Source organism: Gavia stellata, chromosome 5 (genome assembly GCF_030936135.1).
Source record: "Gavia stellata isolate bGavSte3 chromosome 5, bGavSte3.hap2, whole genome shotgun sequence".
Lineage (NCBI taxonomy): Eukaryota > Metazoa > Chordata > Aves > Gaviiformes > Gaviidae > Gavia > Gavia stellata.
In genome coordinates this window covers 58,278,858-58,299,334 of record NC_082598.1, presented here as the reverse complement: position 1 = coordinate 58,299,334, position 20,477 = coordinate 58,278,858, and the positions used below count along the sequence as shown (strand labels likewise).

Below are 20,477 nucleotides of genomic sequence, written 5' to 3'. Positions count from 1 at the left end.
GATAAGCTTTATTGACTTGATTAAAAAGATTCCTTGTGTACTGTTAAAACAGTTAGGTTTGGGTGGTGATTTAATGGTTTTTTTCTATTTAACCCTTTCCCCCCTCCTCTCTACTTTTAATACATTTGCTACTTATTTGCTGCCCACTAGAGAGAAATCGTGGTTTTACAATAGAAATTTTGCAGGTTCTATTCTTCTGTGCTGGCAAACTATTTAAAAATTATCTAATATTAACAGAAATCGTCCTGGAAGCAGTCTATTTACTGAAATAACTAAATACAAATATGTGTGTATCTATAGATGTAAGCTACCTTTTTAACTGAAGTATTGCTTCACTTGTTATATTATAGACACAACTTTTACAAACTGTCCCATTTTAAAGGGAAATGAAAGATATCCAAGCAATACATTTTGACCTGATGGTTGTTTTTTTTAAGGAAATGGTTAAAAGTCTGGTTTTAGTATGTGTGTATTATTATCAGTTAATATGTTTCTAAGGAATGTATAATAAATATTTTTGGCCTTTTCCTGCTTCTACTGACAATAAATGGAAAACCTATATTCATGTCATTAGAATCAGTACCTTATTCATAAATCAGAAAATGCTGGTTACTGAGTGATGATTGAACCATGATCATTAACTTTTCACCCTCTTTTAAAGCCATTTTATTTTGTATTCTGTTTCATTCGAAGGTTGGAACATTTGTTTTGAGACAGGAACAGATTTGCTTCACAAAATAGGTAGCAGTATACAAATAAATCTGAGTTCTTGCCTTCACCAAAAGCAAGACTCCATTTTTTGGAGGCATTGGTGACTGCAGCAAATGTAGGTAAATCAGTGATGTAACAGGAAGCTTTGTTCCCAAGCAGTGCATGCTGCTAATTTTTATCCTCATTCAACATCTTGTCAAAGCAAAAATGTATAGTATTCTAGTCAGAGTATTATGTTAAATAAGTACAATTTTACGTATTTTAAACATGCTCTATGAATTACTTCCAGGACTGTCCTTGATGAAGTTTGATTATATCCTACTAAAGTTTCTCTTAATTTCTTCTATAATTACTGGTAATGAATTTTGTCTACCTTAATAGAAGGACTGTGCCGCTTTCACTAGCATAAATTAGCATTGTCCCCAGCTTTTTCTTTTCTGATTAAATACTCTTTGGTTTCATTTATATGAATATGCTGTCAAAAGCTGCGGCAGAGGGGGTGATATAGTGATGGCATTCCCTTAAGTGATGTTCTCATGTGTGTATAAAAGTGTATTTTCTGGTTTACTATGTGTTACTTCAAACATATAGTACAAACACAGTACTGCTTTAAATTCATGCTTTGCCAGTATGACTACCCACATAACTGTTTCTTCTGTTATTAATTGTCCTGTGTAAAGCAAATTATAGTTCCAGTTATAAACTATGTCTAACCACTGTTTCAAACTCTACTCTTAGTGTGCCACAACAAGAAGGCTAAAAATCTGTTCATGATTCTTTCTGTAAACCTAACTTTCACCAAAGCAGCCTCATTGAGAAAACTGCCGGACGTCTGGTTTAATGCCGATTTGTCTGTGAGCAGTTAATTTAACTTCTGGGACTTTGTTTCCTTATCTGCCAAAAGGCAACAGGGCTATTTACCTCCTCCATTCCTGGGAGTAATTATCTGTTCTACTTCACTAGTATTAGGCTGTTGTGGCTCCCCTGTTTTCCATTAAGCTGAAAGTAGGGTAACAAATTGGAGCAAGGTAACTCGGAGAGCTCTGTAACTAGAAGAGGTTAGGAAAGAACTCGGGTCGCCCTGGCTGCCAACTTTGTCTGAAGCATTGGGACACTCAGACTTGAGATGTGCCTCCTGTCAGAGTTCACAGGAGCGTCCTTTTGGCTTTGGATGACTCTCCAGGGCCAAGCTATGCCTTTGATGGTCGGCTCCTGAGGTTCCGCTGGGGAATGCAGAACAGCTGTGACACTCCAGACAGAGTGCCACATACCTGCTCCAAAGACGAGGATGTTGTCATTCCTGCCTTGCGAGCTAGGCAGTGCATGTCTTCACTCACCACCAGTTGGTTTGCGTCTTGCCCCTTTTTAGTAATGCCAGAGGAATGGTGAGGAAGGAAGTCTCTGGACATCCTGTTCCTTCTTCTACAGCCCTGTCCTGTGACTGAGGAAGCCTCATGTAGTTGTTTTATCTCAAACTGCAGCTGTTCCACAAATTGCTGCGATACCGAACACTTGAGTTAGACCAATTTGATCAAAAGCAGCTCTTTAAAAATATTTCATCCAGTCCTAGTGAATATCATGGAAGTGGCTTGAACCACTTACCTGCTTCACATAACTGCAGTGCTTATAAAATTTGAAGAGAAACATAAGCCAGGGCAGAAGATTTTTGCTGTGAGAACCAACTTGGTTTTGGGGAGGACCATCCAAAGCTAACTGCATGCCTACCACCAGTTTCAGTGAGAGTAGTCGGTTTGCCTCCAGGATGGATATTTTGTGTAGGTCAGGTGGTGATCACTCATCAAAACTCATAACTGAGTTGTGTGGAGAAGATTATTTGCCTCACTGAAAATTCATCTAATACTAGGACCAAAACAGAGAAGTGCTGGCTTTTTCCAGTTTTGTTCATTTTGAGTGCCGTGTCAGGCAGAGCTCACTGGGAAAATACAGAGGTCATTATAGGAAATAACAGTTTTATAATGATCCGTTTGTGCTAGTTCTTAAACATTACGTTTTTATTATTTTAATACGAAGTCTGCATCATTGCATAATGTATTTAAATGAAAACTCTTTGACGAATGATTGCCTAAGTGAAAAGAAATTCCCGGATCCTTGTCTTGTTGTGGTGCGCTGTTTTAGTTAGCAGATCTGCTGATGGAGAAAGCAGCAGTTATGATAAAAGGGATTATATAAAAGAGCTCCTGCTGAGAGTCCATGGCACCGTACAGGGTGATACCGAACACTGTATTCCCCAGGGCAGGTACAATAATTAGCTGCAGGACTGACACTCGGTCTGAGGGATTAATTAGAACTGGAGGTGGTGTTGGGGGAAGGTAAAGCAGCCGTAACGAGTGTCAGGATCACTCTGGCCTGAAGCCTGTGTGATTTGATGTGAAATAGCAGCAGCTGGCTGTAACCTTAGGAAGTGCAAGTGAACAGCAGGTGGTAATTCCTGTCTCATTTACCATGTCTTCACAGGCCCGTGGAAGCTTGTGCAGCTTGGGTTTATTGGCAGGTCAGAAGGAAAATCCTAAGGAGGACTGTGACATTTACTATACTAAGCAAATGCAATAGTCAAAATGGAGGGTACGCAGCATAGTGTAAAACCAGTAATGCTGTTGCTTAATATTATTATACTTGCCAGAGAAGGTTATGATGACCTTAGAATATTGAGCTGATGTAGACCAATGCACAAAGCTGAATGTACTGTGAAAAAAACTAGGACTGCTAGTGGCAATTACATCTTTGAAGGCTGTGATGGATGTTACAGGAGAACTATTTCATCTAAGTAAAAAAATCAGACCCAGGGAATGACAAGATGTTCTGGCATCCTTTGTTTTTCTCGGTAGCCGTTGTATGGGGACGAGTAGGCTTTATTTACATTTCCAGGTAGGTGAGCAGGACACTGCATTATGTGGTCTCATGCCTGTTAGCCTCCACCAAGCATCGTGTTTTGCTTGGCATTTGGGCAAAAATTGCAGCGAGGCATGCGACAACAGTGCTAATTTAGAAATTGTGACCAGCTAGCATTTCAGGGTGAGCTTGAGTTGCTGTCAGCAGAGGAATTTCGTGGGCCAGTGGTCGCTGTTGATCACTGTAGTGTTTTGTATTCTGTGAGGGCCTCCCAGGGTGTAGAACCGGAGCCCTTCCTATGTGCAGTTCAAGAATCAAACCAAATAAAGAGAAAATTGAGTAACTTTGAATCCATCGTTGAGAACAGCTTTAGATAGAGAAAAAATAAAACAGATCTAGGGGATATTTGCAGCTATATTTATAGCAGAGTGACAGGAAAGGAAGAGAACTCATTTTGTGGGAAGGATAGCTCTTTTTGTGCCTTTTTAGAAGCTCATTGTGTGCCAACATTATCTTTCAAGGATGCCAGAAGATGCAATGCCTTCTAAAGCCTCCCACGCATGCAAAAACTATGCACCCATTATAGTTTCTTTGCTGGGTTCCATTTAATATCCCCGTGTTTCTGGCTCTCTCCAAATACGCGTGTTACACGTGGGGAGATGATCCAGGTCCAAGCTGGCATTGCAAGTCTCTGACCATTAGGTCTGAGATTATGCCTGCTTTGGGCAAAGGAAAGAAAGCTTTGTTCTACTTGGGAACAAGCTGAAAGAAGTTACTAAGTCGCTGATGGAAGAATGGGGTTGTCCCCTTCTCTCACGTGCTGTTTATGTAGGCAGAAAACTGCAGTACTGATAGCTACTCTTGAACTTGTCTGTGTGGTGTTGGGAAGCATTGAGAATGCTGGGGCTGGGCTGTGAAGTGCTCTATGTAAATGTTTTTGTGTGGAGCTACACAAAACTTTCAGAAGTCTTTCAGTTCTTCTCAAGAAAAAAAAACACCTTTCATGGCAAACCAGCATATTTTCTGATTAAACTCCTTCCTTGATTAATTCTCAGCTCTCCTTTGTGATCAAGATGAAATAAATCAAACCTAATATGAGTTTTGAGTTTCCACTTTTTAAAATGTCAAATTGCAAATGCGCTACATTTAGAGGTAACCGAATTACTGTGCTGTAACTCTAAAGGCTGATGAGTAAAAATGAAGTTGTTAAAAGATTTTCTGTTTATCCCTTTTTTTAATAAATGAGATTTAAAGTTTATTGCTTGCTACTCAGATTTTAGTTCTTTTGTAGGTTTCTTGTTTGTACTCATTTCCATTACATGGGTATTGGAGTTTTATCTAGAAGAGGAACAGACCATGTGCACAGCAGGGCTAATGAGTCACAGATGTAAAGATTCTGGCACATTACCATCTAATAACTTCTTTAACTTATATTCCATAATAAGATAAATGCAAATTTGATACATCTGTTTTCTAAATGATGTATCATTCCGGTCTTAGCAGCGTCTCAGGAGTGAGTTTCTTTAAGTGTTTGGAGTTTTAGCCTTTTTTGGGGTTGTTTTCTTTTTATTTGTTTCTAAAGAGGAGATTTCAGGTCACTGAGCAATGCAGTTAGCCACACCACGGTTCATCCGAACGAAGTGGGAAGGCTGGTAAAACTGCCACTGGCTTTATGGGATCCACATAGAGGGTCTCAGCTTCCTCGTCTCATGGGTGTGTGTCAGGAATAAAGGTGCTGAATGCAACTCAAAGGTGCTAGTAAAGGACATGTATGCATCAGAAAGTTACTCTGCCTTTTTTTGTAAAGACCAGTGCGGTCTTTGTGATCCGGAGGACCTCTGATGTGATTGCACGTGGAGATGAATACAGCAAATATTTGCCACGTTAAAAGAGAGACGTGGCAGGCTGCCGTTGCCTGTTGGTGCTTTCCACCAGGCCAGCTGGGCTGCAAAGGGCTCGTGCGCTGCGGCAATGTGGGTTGCCCCAGCAGAGCCTTCACGCAGGACTTCTTGGAAGCCGCCTTGTCTGGTGCAGCCTTGCCTTTTGGAGGTGCCACCCTGCAACCCTGCAGCCGTACGCTCCAGACCTCGCTGAGGGTCTGTGCCACCAGCTCCACCTCACAGAGGTGGCCAGTGTGCATGCATGTAGGGAGCTTAGGGCTACCAGACTGTATTTTATTCTGTGTTCCTCAGCCTGATGTCTCTCAGCCGTTGAAGAAGCCTCTGCTTCAGACAGTGTGCTATGCTAAAGGCAAGGAGAGGACTTGGGGATTTCTTTCTTTAGGAGTTCACCACTCAACTGTACAAGGTTTCAGCTTTATCAGGAGGTCTAATTCGCACCCTACAAGGCAGCACAAGAAAGGTGTTGAACTGAGAGCAAAATTCACCCCTTGTATTGTCACAGCAGGCCACGATTACCACACTCTTCTCTTCTGTAGCAGTACAGTACAAGTTCTGCAGATGTTGATAGAGTAGGATATGAGCAACCGCGTGCAGCATACAGCGCTTAAGGGGAAGTTTTGCCCTGGATATGAAAATGCTGCTATGTATGTCTTGAAAACGTTGACCTTGGCCATTCTTGACTACCCAAGAGCTAGCAGTAGACTGTTGTTCAGTGTTTATAATTGTGTATGTACTACCAGTTTATGTCCCAAATGTCATATGTTAAACAGAACGTGAGGAGCAGGATGTTAATTCTACAAAGCGTTTCAAAATCCACCGTCACTGCTGTCAAATTCTGCAGCAATCCGAAGTCAAAGCTTTCTGCGTAGCTCTCTTGAAGTGCTGTAGCACATTTTAATTGAAAACGGCTCAGTCATCCGCTGGCTGATAGTCTAACAACTGTCAAATAATCATAACAATTTATTGCAACGTTAAGGAAAGTTACCTCTGTGGGACTGCTCCCTCTAAAATCTCTTTATATTCTTGTTGTAAAGTAACAATCTGTGTCTGCAGCGTAGTGCAAACCTAATTCTGTTTCCCATATGACAGAGAGGCTGTTTCCTGTCCGTAGGCAATGTGGGGTATATACTAAAGACGGTGTTTGTTCTGTTTGTCTGTTAGTAAATTGTCTCTGTGATGTTTGTGTTGTGCTGTTTTGGTACCATGTTATGCTGTGTCCCTAGGGTCTGCCAGGCTTCCCCACAGTCGCTGCTCTGCACAGTAATCAGATCCTCACCGTCAAGGTTTGTGGCTGACACGTACCCGTTCAGCCAGGTCTCTCTGTATCAGCATAGAAGTGCACATGAAAAATTGTTTTTACCATGGGATACCAATGAATCCTTCTGCTGGACCTGACCTAAGTCAACCCTCAGTGCCTTTGCACTGCTGTGAGTACTCCTGATGCAGAGCGTGGGATCAATTCTATAGCTGTGTAGGGTGTTACCCCCGGCAGCGCCCGCATTCCGTGTGATCTTGGTCAGTATCTTATCTTCAGATGAGATTTGTCTGTAGCTCTGCTTCCCCAAGGCATACAGGAGTGTGGAAAATGTCAGTGAACTCTATCCTGGTTACATATAGAGTCAGCTATTTGCGTTAGATATCGGCGGTTTGATCTGTACATAACGGATTTTTTCAAAGCGCATTTGCAAATTAAGCAGGAGGGGTTGAAGCAATCTGGTCAAGCTGGAACTGCAGTCCTTACTAAAATGACACCATTCTTCATGGCACAATATGCTGGTTAGAAAATCTGGCTGAAAGTTGAACTGGTGCTTTGTCTCCGGAAGCTTTGCTGAAAGAACAGCGTATAAAAATTCTGATGTTTAGAGCCCGGGTAATGAAAAAATTAATACAAGTGAAGAATTCTCACAGGGAATCTGGTGAGAAAAAAATTGCACAATGAATTCATTGTATATGACAAATTCATAAAGTGGTATGTCCTGTACATTAGAGATCAATTTCTTCAAAAGAGAATGCACAGTTTCTGTCAGGCAGAAGCACCGGTTTGTATTATTTGAGCTATTACAAATCTAATGAATATGTCTTTATTTCTTTCTCGGGCCTTCTGATGTCTATTCTTCAATTTTCTCATCTCTGATCTTCAACCTTTGACCTCACCTGCCTGATCAGATGGTGTTCCCTAAAATCAATCATGGGTTTCTCTCTGCTGATCAGCAGCTCATTAAACGCCGCCTCATTAAGGTAGTGCTTCATCTTGCTGGAGTCTGGTTCTTCTTTACGTTCAGTTTACTCTCTGCTGTACCTTTTTGTCAGATGCCTTCTTATAGCAGGTCGTTCGTTTGAAAATGCTTTGGAATGAAGCAATTGTTCATGATATTAACAATTAAAAAGCTATCGGTAGCTTTGCTTAAATGATTCATGTTTCAGGTGCAGTCAGCTTTTTTCAGCGGTTTGCAGTGGTGTGCTGGAAATTAAATAACTTGAGCACCATTTTTTGCTGTCTTTTTATTTTTTTTTAAAGGGGGAGGTAATTTGTTTTGGCAACTCTCCTGAAAATTGGCTTTTACAAATTAACAGGTATAAATCATTAAGGGAGTTAGCTAATTGTCGCTGTAAAACAGCTCCCCAAAACAGATGAAAGATTATGTGCAACTTTGTGGGGAAGCAGTTATTTTCCGTGCTCGTTTTTGAAATCTATCCGTGCATCATTGATGGGCTTGGAAAATGGCTGTGCAAACCGTATTTTCTCAGACGCAACTTTTCTTTTTTACGTCAGCTTTGTTACGATTATGCCAATCGTGAAGCAAACAGCTGCTTATTGAAAACAGAGTTACTTGCTCTGGAAAACTGGGGGAGTAAAATATTGCAAGGCTACCCCAAATTTTGGTTTATGTCCTGTGGTAGGACAAGCAATTTAGAATCTGAGCCTTCTGCTCTGTGGCTGACTGCCCTGGACAGGCACAACCCCCTGGTCTTCAAGGCAAAGAGCCGTCGCTGCCATAAGCAGCGAAGAAGCCAGTGTCCAGCTCGCGGACGCTTCTTCCAGCCTGTCTTGCGCTCTTTCTGGGTAAATCAATGTCTTTTTGTGTGGTTGATGCCTCTAAAGCAAACTTCTGACAAATTTTTCTCTTGATTTAGGGGGACCAAGGACAAGCTGGACCCCCTGGGCCTCCAGGGCCACCAGGACCCAGAGGTCCCCCAGGAGATACCGGCAAAGACGGTCCTCGCGGGATGCCTGGCATACCGGTGAGTTAGTCTGTTGCTGTCGTGGTGTCCAAATTCCTCTCGAGTGTGTGCCAGCTCAGTCTCAAAGATGTTTTCTGAGGCGAGATTGGCAAGTAAGCCACGTGGAAGCTGAACCACAGGCAAATTTCATGGTGTACCTGAAGTCCCTCATACACAGAAGTAGTTCATAGCAGGGCCAAGAGTAACACCGAGGTTCCTTGCCTCCCACCCCTGACAGTTTCTCCGCACATTCTAAGGTTTCTCAGTTGCTCACTGATGTTTAATGGCTGCATGAGGAGGGTCTGCCCCACTCCACAAGGAGCAAATGTTTCTACTCAGGCTTCGAGATAAAGCTGAATTTGAGACATTGTAGCATGGCCGAGCTTGACTTCTCGTTTCTTAGTGATTTAGCTTCAAAAACCATGGAATTAAAGTAACAAACTGCTAAATGCTGCCTAAAGTATGATGAAGTTTGGAGTGAGATGCTGCCCTCTTTACACAAGTAGAACAGTACCGTTTTCTTCGGCTCATCCCCCGTGTTTCATTAGAACAACCAGCAGAATCCAGTATATTGCTTATTGTTTGGTTTAGGCGTAGGATCAGACCTACCACCTCTGGCACTTCGTGACCTGATGGTTAAACACTTTTTAAACAGATGCATAAACACAAGACTTTTTTTTTTTTTTCTTTTTTTTTAGGCAAAATATGAGTATGGGTTGGGTTTTATATTTTGTAGCCTCCTTAATTTTCATTCTTTTGAAAGAAGTACCTCTCTTTTCCTCATGAATGCCACTGTGTTACCAGTGTGGAAATGGAATAACAGTCAGGAAGGAGATGTGACAACTGAAATGCCGCATGTACAGATGCACACACCCCCCCCACACCCATGATAAGTAAAGATTGCAGCCAAGAGGACACATAGGGAACTAGCAAGGTGGGGACCAGCACTGGAAACAGAAATGGGTTTTTTGAAGAAAAAGCATAGCTCATTATATGAGGCCAGGCCAGGAAGGCATAAAATTTCTCTGCAGGGCCTTTTTAGGTAAAACCAAATAAGAAAATATCTATACTCCTGTTCTGGCCCTATTCAGGTTACCTCACCTGAAATTGTATTAACTGGACAAATATAATATAGCCTAATGATAATAGTAAGGCTCTGCTAAAATTTCCTGTGAGAATCCAGCAAGGTTTGGCAATTAAGGCCTGTAGTACTCTAGGGTTGCTTTTGTTGTTCTTTTTTTTGTGGTTTTGTGGGGTTTTTACCACCATTGCCCTTATAAGTTCTAGCTCAAGGCTATGAAATGACATGAAAAGTCTGTTGCTTCCATTGCGTTGCTTTACTTTGACCACCTACTCATTTCTTGTTAGTCTGGCAGCACATCAGGCTTTGGGCCTCATCTGGGCCTCCCTCGCGTTCTTTTAACGTGGTAAAATTGACTGCGGTCAGCAGAGTTGCTTCTGGTTTGGTGTGTAGTGAGGGCGAGACTGAAACCAGAACCCATTTCTGACTGCAGCGATACCATCTTTATAATTCATGTACAAGAGGCTGGGAGAATCGGCTGGTGTTGCTGATTACAACGTGATTGTGTGTTGCTTGGGGTTTTGTGCTTCTTAGCAAAGGGAACATTAGTGTTTCTCATAACAAGAAAGTAATGCATTTTATGCAATGAGGTCATTCCATTTTATAATAGTTCTGTAGTGATTTTGACTTTAGATGGCAAGAGAGAGTTTCTTTTTATAGTTTTTTAAGCCGTGGCTATCTTAAGCCCTATAGCATTACGGAAAATCTGCTCATAATACTGCTTTAGAATCAGATACAAACACACACTCAGATAGAAACCATCCGGATTGCTGACTGTTGTTACCATCCTGCTCCTTGCTACTGTCCTGTACCCTCAGGTTAATGATGCTGATCCTCAAAGGCTTGCTCCTCCGTGGCTGTGTCAAGCAGGAGAGCTGTAAAGGGGAAACTTAGCCGAGAGGTAGTGACAGCTTTGTGGGCTTGAGTGGACCTTGGAGCTAAAGAGCTGAACAACAAAAGAATAGCCGCACTGTGTTATGAGTAGGGACGTTGCAGCATCACACAGCTATAGGAGGAAGTCCCTACAGTGGCCAACCACCATTAGAAGGCAGTCGTTTCCTCTTCTGCAGTGCTAGGCAATGCAGGGGCTTCTCTTCCAGCCTGTCCTTCTCAAGCAAGGAGCTTTACAATCACCAGAGCTATAAGATGATGTTTTGGCCCTTGCTTTCCCCCAGGCCCATGCATTTGCTGTGTATCCTGAGAAAGTCAGGCAGCCAAGGTAGCAAGGCACAGGGAGCAACTCCAGCAGCCACCATTACTTCTCTTTCACAGTGTAGCAGGGTTGAGGAGCAGCCTGTGTGCCCACACGTCTCCATCTGTGCCCACACGTCTCCATCTGTGCCCACACGTCTCCATCTGTGCCCACACGTCTCCATCTGTGCCATCACCACCTTGCATCCCAGAAGCGTGCATCCCGTGACAGATACTTAAAGCTTCTAGAGATGAGAATGTGATGGTTTCTCAGGCAGGAAATCTTTAGAGCTGAGGAGGTAGAAACGTTAGAGAAATGCTGTTGGGCCTATTGCCAGCAGAGAGATCACCGAGGAAGAGTAGGGGTGTAAGAACGGGTTGCGCAGCCTTCTGCTAAGCCTTTCTTGGGATGTCAACAGAAGAACCTGTTGGAACAAGAACATACTTGCCTTCCTACAGAGGGATACCTAAAATACTTGCCTTCCCTTTGTATTGCACAGACACCACCACAAAGACTTTGAAACTTTAACACCTCCAAAAAGAAGTAAAAGAAGAACGAGGTTTTCTGCTGGTCATAAGACAATAGAATATGATACAAACTCTTGAAACTGTTTCACCATTATTTCTCAGCATTTATGGGGATATTTTGATGCTCACTTCAGGCTGTATGATTGCTGTATACGTAAGTTAGCGAGGCTGAAAAGTCCAACAAGCTTGGGTAATTACCTGTCAGAAACCTGTGCCTGTGTGGTTTCTCTCTCCTGGGCATCTCAGTGTGTTTGCAGATGCTACATTTTTGCTTCAGAATGCAATGTGGCATACCCAGAGAAGGCATCCGGATTCTTTTCAGTTGCCAAGAACATCAGAACAGTTCTCATCAGTTTTTTGACAGGTTTTCTTTTATGACAAAGCTGCTAAAGAAGATCCTGCAGCTGTGCTGATACAACAGCACATGGACCGCCCTGTGCTCTGCTGGGTTTACAAGGGAGTGAGCTGTAAACCAGATCACTGAAATGATAGGAATTCTGGGGTTTGGATGGGTATTTTTAGCCCATATTGTAGGACTGATACGTTTTACTGTCTCTACAGACAGTTGTATGTGTTCTTATGGGAAGAAAGGGGAGAAGATAGATTCTGACTTTATGTAGAGCTGTGCCCACAGAAAGAGAATACTTTGGAAAAATGATGAGTTACCATTTTGAAAGCCAATCCCAGTGTTTAACAGCTGAGTAATTATTGCATGGCTTCAAAATACCAATATTCATGGGTTTATGGAACATGATAATTTGCAACAGTAAGTTATGCCTGCTGACTGAGGTGATGACACAGAGCAGTAATTTTGGAATACGTAAACAGTGGGATTCAGCACATATGTGAAAATAACCTTTCTTTGTGTCCTTTAGCACCACTGGCTGAAGTGGAATATTATGTTTGGAACCAAGGGACAGAGTCAGGACAACAGTACTTAACTGTTGCCTCGAGAACTATACCATTACATGACTGTGAAATAGTACTTTGCCTCTTAAAATGTCTGAGGTTTGGCCTACTAGTTTAAAAAACAAAAAAGCAATATATTTAATGTGCAGCCAGCTGCTGTACCTGTTTAAGAATGGAACTTTTAAGCTATTTTATTATTAGGTAGAAAACTGAATTCAAGACATGTTCCTGAAATGATTCACTCCTTTTTTTTTTGTTTGTTTTTAGGGTGAGCCAGGAAAACCAGGAGAACAAGGATTGGCAGTAAGTACTCTTCTCTTCCACTTTGCTAAGAAACGGTAACAGATACATGACATATGCACTTTTTAAAATGCGACATTCCAAAAAGCTTTATAGCTTTGTATTTCCTAACCTTCCTTTGTCACAGACTGTTTGAGGCCTCATTCGTGAAGAAAACATGAGAAAGACAACGTCCTCTTTTTACATACAGTCACCTGTCTTAAAAGGCCAACTTCTTCTAAAGAAGCTTGCAGAAGTAGAGGGAAATAAAACAGCAAAGGGCACAGCAAAGCAAAAAAGAGCCAAGCCAGGTGTTCCTAGTTCCTGGCCCCCACTTATCACTGTCTCTGAAGTTGAGCTCTTTCCACCTTGAGACAATTGAGCAGCACAAGAACCATCTACTTGTTTTAAGGGCCAAAATGCCAGCTGTCTCTGGGGCAATAGCTCTGGCCCTTTGCCTGATGGAACAGTGAAGACACAGCACAGCATGCTGAAACTCTCAGAATATTCTCCTCTCCCGAGGTTTTGGGTTTCTCCTCTCTGTGTGTGAGAATGTAACAGTCGAATGAATGCCTTTTTTACAAATACTCAGATATGGGAGTAGATGTTTTCTGTTGCATCAGGAACTAATTAACCCTATTCATTTGGAAGCAAATTGAAGCTCCACTGGTTGTAAATCAGCTTCAGCCACAGGGTAAGGCATCAGAAGTTTCTGCCTGTCATATTACCAGAACTGTGAAACGTGCGGTGGGTTTTTTCCCTTAAGACCTCCCTAAACACCCATGGACATTCTTATTTTTATGAGAGATGACAGAATTGTAGTCCATGGCATGTGTTTTTGATTCCTGAATGCTTCTGAGGAGGAAGATTATACGCTCAGCAATCAGTGCAGATATGATTGCTATCTGTTTGAATTTATGAAGTTTTAAACAGGTGTGATGATGTTTTACCTTGACAAATTGCAAAACATTTGGAATTGACAAAATCCAATCTCTTTTGGAAGAAACAAGTAAGATTCTGAGACTCGGAAATACCTGCTGTGATCAGGCAGTTAAAGTCCTGTACTTTCTCATTTTGAGATAATGGTTTAACAAAACCAAAATCAAAGCCTCCCAAAGGTACCACCTAGCGTTTTAGCATGCTTCTGGGCTCTTTTGTGTTCTGTCCTTCTGGTGTCTGAGGGCCTGTTAATAATAGGTGCAAGAGCTGGGAAGGGAGGGGTTTTTATTTGTTTTGTTTTATTTGGAATATTCTCCTATTTGACCCCTGGACAAAACTTACTCAGATTCTGCAACAGTGTATTCCTTCTATTCAAGACCAGATCTTCAGGGTCACAGCATCCCTGAAGGCTTTTCAATGAAAACGTACTCTGTCACCTTTTAGTCTCCGTGTTCAGAAGATTCCCACTGCTGTGAAGTAACCATCTGTGTGTAAGAACTAAAGAACTGCTACTGATCCGTTTCTCTAAATGCAGGCATTTTTTAATAGGGAGAAAAGGTGTTTAAAAAATCAAATCACCAAGCCTGAGTTAGAGAAAGATCCCAGATTACATGAATTTCCAGCTCCAAATGCCTGCTCTAAAAGTCAGTCTGACGGCTTAAATGTTAGGTTGTGTATAGATCAAGTAAAGAGCATCAGGATGTCAGGGAAGTAATTGATTTCTTTTTATTCTTCTTGGTGCTTCTGACATACTCTTTACGCCAGTACAGATTTCCAGACTCTTTCCTGTGGAAAGTGCTACAGTTATTCAGGTGCTGTCTAGCTGCTTCTGACATCTTTGTCATGCATCTCTGCACTCAGATATCTATTTCCATATTGGAAATTGAGACACTACTGCAGAAATGGCTGATTTCCCAACAAGTATGCTGTAAAATTGTGTTGCCAGAGAAAATGGGTATAGTTTGCTGGGGAGAACACAGGCCTTTGCTTACCTGAGATTCTTTTTCTGCATTATCCATGTATTATCTTTTCAAAGTAAATCAAAATGGAGATCTCTGCCCAGAGGAGCTTCTGGGTTAATTCTGCAGGAATTCTTTTGTAAGGACTTGCCTTTGTTTCATACCAAGTGTCTGAAGTCAGAGTTAGCTTCCTCTTTTTTCTTCCTGATGAAATTGAAACTGTGAAGTCGATGGGTCCCATAAAGTACTACCAGTCCTCGTCTCCCAGAGGTCCACTCGTTGGGGTGTACTGCGGTTTCTGACTTGTCCCCATGTCCAAGGCCCTTTCCAGTAAGAAGCAAGTACTGTGACATGTACTCTCGTTCTTCATCCAGGATGGAGGCAGAATACAGCCAAGGCGAGTACCAGATGCTGTGAAACAATCCCTCCAGTTTGCATGTACCTGCTGAAGGTTGTGGAAGCTGAAGGCTGTTTGTAGCCTATAGGATCACACTCTCAGCAGCTTTAAATCCCATGATGCTGTTCAAGTGAAGAAGAGCTGCAAGCCTGACCTCTGAATTATAATAATGGGGATAGAAACTTTTCTCTTTCAAAAGCATTTTTAACACCTGTATTTGATAACATGCCTTGGTATTTCTAGATGAATGTACATGTTATTGATAGAGCTGGTTAACTCAGGTTTAACCCGTGAACCAACAATGGCACAGCTTGAAATTACTTAGTTTTCTATTTTCTCTTCTTACAAGAAGTGGAATAAGTTTCTTGAAGAGCACAAGATAGTAGATAATGAGATAACAGTGTTTTCCAGCTTCTGTCTCAAAACATACCACAAGCCTATTATGCACGTTGAGTAACTTGTGACCAACTCAAACAATGTATCCCTTGATTCACAAAAAGTTGAAAGAATTTTAATGCATTTGGAGTTCTGGGAATGTTCATGTTCTCCTTTCAGTGAAACAGGAAATCCAGTGGCTCTAGTGAAGACGTGGCAATTCACTCCAACTGAGAATCTGCTGCCCTGTTCTCCTGCATTTTTAATGAAGTTCTGTGTCAATAAGAAAAAGAAAATCATGTTTCAGATGATGTTGTGAGAGAGGCCAGTAATAACCTTTCTCCCTCTCAGGCAGGGGAGGTTTGCTTGGACCATATACAGAGAATGGCAATGTTTGAGTTCTCTGGTGTGAGTTCTGCTTTGGCAGAGAGAGCTCAACCTATCTTAGGTGCACAAGGGAAATTTGCCTTGAAGACAGGGAATGGCTTCTCTTTTTCCCCATTTCCAATGTGTGGGTTGGGGCAGGGTGGTGAGAGGAGAGGTTTAGGAAAGCTAGTTGTTGCTTACAGGGGTCTCTCATTCCCTGTTGAAAATCTTTCCAGGTTATTGAAGTGCCAGTGTGCTTCTGTTGCTTTTCTATCCTTGTGGTTGAGATGTTGGGGAGAGCTGGGGTTTTTGGCTCTATATGTTGCTGTGTCAGGAAGAATCTGTTTTCTCTTTAAGTCAAGAGAGTTCAATTTCTCTTTAGGTGAGACGGAGACTTAGGTTGGAGTTAGAAAGGTGTGACTGTATACATCTTTAATGTTAGAAGGCAATGCAAGAATGACTAGTTAGTTGCAATTTGTGTCTGGTTTCCGGGGCACTTGAAGGCCTTGCAGATCTACTTTCTACAAGAGTTGAAGGTATCATTCCTCTGTGCAGAAAGGATTAAGAGAATTCAGAGGGAGGCCAAGCAGTGGGGCGACCAAAGGGATTAAGCTTCGAAAGGTTACGTGGAACTAGCAAAATGTACGCTATGCAAGAGGGAAGGCCGGTAGTTTCCTTAGCTCTTCAACCTTTTCAGCTAAAGTTGTGTCCTGCCTCTCATAATTCATCCTTCTTTCCATGCCATTTGTCTGCTCTTCCTGGTGATAAGGACTCTTAAATACCATACAAGAGTTTTTCTGTTTTATCTTCTCATTTTCAGAATGAATCATAAATGAATTTGTGATTCTTTGCTACCCAAGAGCTAGGATTTCTGGTTGCAGACTATTTGTGAGAACTTAAAGTGAGTCAGTGATGGGAAATCTTGAAGGCTGGCACTGATAGAGCAATGTTTTCAGATTCATAAACTGCAGTAGGATAGAAGGTGTGCATGGAGTGGTTTTGTTTCTAATTTCCACATGGGAGAGTTTTTGGTGCTTTCGTTTGAAGTATTTTAAACTAGTGCTTAGTAATAGAAATTTGGAAGATCAAAATTTGCAATGTTTTCAGCTCCTTGGAAAAAAAGTAAATTTAAACATGTTCAGTGTATGAATCAACCACTTCTTGTCACTGAAAAAAATCCTTATATTATTTTATCCCCCAAAATTGGCTTTAAAGACAGATAAGTAATTTTACAGATGTTTTGCATGAACAGAACAGTCCAGAATAACCAGAGAATTAAGGTAAAGGTGTCTCTTTGCAAAAGAAATCTATACTATAATGATTAACCCAAATGCAAAATCCCTCTGCTTTAAGATATATGGTTTTCCAAACTAGTAGTTTTGTGCTTATACAGTCTTGCTGGGCATCTGTTCAAGAAAATAAGACCTAATGTTACTGCTTTTACTAGTTACTCAGAATAAGGAGGATGGGTCTCCCAAAGGATATTGCCATTTCTGTGAAAGACAGTGGAAAAGTGTAACCTTGCAGTTAAGTCTGCAAAATATCACATCTTTAAAATGAATTAATATTAATTTTTCATCGGAGGTTAAAATGAACAAAATGAACTCACAGAGACCAGGCAGAACTGACTGGGAAGTGCTGCTGGCTTTGATTCAGCCTTTCAGGCCAACGGCCAAGGCCAGATCCTCAGCTGGTGTGAATCTTCATAGCTCCTCCGGGAAACTACTAATTGTGATTTTGTTTTCAGTGGCCAGAGTTCTGCAGCAGCCTTCTTTCTTTCATTCTGGTAGCATGTCCATAGTAAATTTTATAAGGTGTTGTTCTTAAGCTGTTTAGCTGTAAAAGTTTACTAAGAACTAGCAGATGAAATGGAAATTCTCAGCCTGTGCCTCTCACAGCAACTATTCTTTTTTTCCCCAATACAATTGCGTTGGCCTTAACTTGCAGGAAATTTCAGGAAAAATAGTCATTGGCATTTTGTAACCTCTGTACTTCAGTAATGGCTGCCACAACAAGGACTAAGAGAATGATGGTAAGAAACTCTGCCTGAGCAGTAATTAATAGTTATTGCTGCTCTTTTCGTCAATTAAGGTAGATAGCATGGGAGGGGGGCACTGCTTAATCAGAAGTTACATGAGGTTTCCCATCATAGTTAATCCGTTTTCTTAGGCGGTCATTCTTTTATCTAGGTGATTCATCAAAACTAAAGCATTGCACATTTCAATACTAGTACTCTAGAAATTGCAGTCTTTATGAAACACTCCTCAACCACGCAGGAACACGTTTTCAGAATTACATCCTGTGCCCGTTACACACAGAAAATGGGATCAGTAGGTGGAACGCAGGCTCAACAGAAATGCAGATAAATGCTTTGTATGAAACCTGTGCTTTCCTCTTCACATACATCTGCTAGTTCACGTTTCCTTCTTAAGTTCTTTATGCCATTAGACTGGTAAGAAATTGGTTTGTGGGAGTAAGGAAGTGATCGCCCCCCCGTACTCGGCACTGCTGAGGCTGCACCTCGAATACCATGTTCAGGATTGGGCTCCTCACTACAAGAAAGATGTTGAGGTGCTGGGGTGTGTCCGAAGAGCAATGAAGCTGGTGAGGGGTCTGGAGCACAAGTCTGATGAGGAGCGGCTGAGGGAGCTGGGGTTGTTCAGTCTGGGGAAGAGGAGGTTGAGGGGAGACCTTCTCACTCTCTACAACTGCCTTAAAGGGGGTTGAAAAGAGGTGGATGTTGGTCTCTTCTCCCAAACAAGTGACAGGACAAGAGGAAAAGGCCTCAAGTTGTGCCAGGGGAGGTTTACGCTGGATATTAGGAAAAATTTCTTCAATGAAAGTGCTGTCAAGCACTGGAACAGGCTGCCCAGGGTGATGGTTGAGTCATCATCCCTGGAGGTATTCAAAAGATGTGCAGATGTGGTGCTTAGGGACATGGTTTAGTGGTGGGCGTGGCACTGTTAGCTTTGTGGTTGGACTTGATGATCTTAAAGGTCTTTTCCAACCTAAATGATTCTGTGATTTTATTCTAAGTGTTCAATGATTCTTATAGGCACCAAAGGGGAAATATGGTCCTCAAGGACAGTCTTGGAATTTCTTTTGTCCCATAAACATAGAGACACAGGACCTCCCAGAGGCCTTCTAGTTACGAAGAGCTTTTACTTTACATAAGAAGTATGGAAGTTTAAAAAAACAGGACTTTTTTTTTTTTCCTTTCCCAAAGCTTTGCAATAAGAGAGTTTTTGTATGACAGTGTATTGCACCATTGTGATGTATTTTGCTGTATAAATTTTTCTGTATGCAGAAACATTCACTTTTTCATTATATTTTTGTTAGGCATTTTCATTTGGTGTTTGTGCTCACTCTCCATGAACTCTGATACCTTGTAAAACAGATCATTACTGCTGCCCCAGACCTGCAAATTGAAAATGCCCAAACTTTCTATTTCATACATTTCTTTACATGTTAAGCAACTCAGTCACTGGAAGTTGAATACAAAAACATCTTGAGAGGCTGTTGCTAATGTATCACACCCTGAATTACTGTGATTTGAAACTGCAACTTTAACCTTTACAGGGCAGAATTATTTCTTATTTTGCAGCTTGCTAAAGCACAAGGAACAGAGTGAGCTTAAAAGAAAAATATAATTGTAACAGTAGAAGGGAGGTCTAGGAAGAATTCTGGACTCAGAACATTTGTTCTAACTACATTTAGGTCAGTCTTTTCAGTTGTTATTTTTTCATTTATTCCAGATTGTTATTTGTCAAGGACCAACCAAAGTGTCCAGCTTCATTCAATCATTTCTATGATGCCAAGGTTTGATATGATACAAGGAATCTCTGGAGGTCTGTTGATTTCAGAAAACAGTGATTGCAGAGTGGCATTCATAATGGAAATACTTTACCTTTTAAAAACACAATTGAATAGAAGGCTTTTATAAACATTTGCTTATCATTGGTTACCCAGTTTTCCAAGTACTGAAGTAACTATCAAATAATTCTCTATCTCCAGAGAAACATAGAGAGCAGTTGAATTTTTTTGATGCATCACACCTTCTTTTTCCATCCTCCTATTGAGGAGCAATTTGAATGAGAAACTAATTCAGTGAAGCCCTGCAATAGCGTGTCATAGCTGCCTAGCTAGTTTACTCAATTGCACATGACGGCAAAGGGTTCTTCTGAAGTGTTCATGATATCTAAAACAGTGAGAACTCTTTTAAATTTTTGTTATATTTAGTTATCTTCGTATTCTAGGCAACTCTCAGAACCAAAACTTTCAGCCCTCTCAGTTGAAGTTTCTCAGTGAACGTGCGTCTTAAAGAAAAGTAGCGTAATTTTCAAAAATGCTAAGCAGTGACTTAATCCAAACAGTTTTCATGAGTTTTCACTGGAATTTTTGAAACCTAGATGCTTTTTATGAAATGAGCTTTTTAACATTAGTCAACAATGGTTTAGGAGCTGATCCTGAGCATCCATACATGGAAACTCTGGCACCTTCCAATGATACAAGCAAAACAAAAATAGTTACTATCAACATCATCTGCATAGACTATTATAGAATGATTTGTTGATCGTGTATATATATATATATATTATAGATATCATCTATATATATATAGGCAGGAGGTGAAAGAATTCTATAGCTCTTGTCTTAAAGGCTTTTGGTTCCCCTCCTTCGTATTCCTAGGGATGACAGAGACAGAGGCTGAGTGATAATATATTACCTGTGGTAGTAGATCAAGCCTCCAACTAGTGACGACTACCGTG

At 41.3% G+C, this 20,477-nt stretch overlaps 1 protein-coding gene across 1 annotated transcript in view; it reads left to right on the top strand.

Moving 5' to 3' along the window:
* The window catches only part of COL25A1 (collagen type XXV alpha 1 chain), a 321,239-nt gene that overhangs the window by 220,851 nt on the left and 79,911 nt on the right, over positions 1 to 20,477 (top strand). Inside the window, exons 10-12 of the mRNA XM_059818218.1 lie at positions 7,629 to 7,700; positions 8,598 to 8,705; positions 12,661 to 12,696. Coding sequence (XP_059674201.1) covers positions 7,629 to 7,700; positions 8,598 to 8,705; positions 12,661 to 12,696 — 216 coding nt within the window. The remainder of the gene's footprint in view (positions 1 to 7,628; positions 7,701 to 8,597; positions 8,706 to 12,660; positions 12,697 to 20,477) is intronic.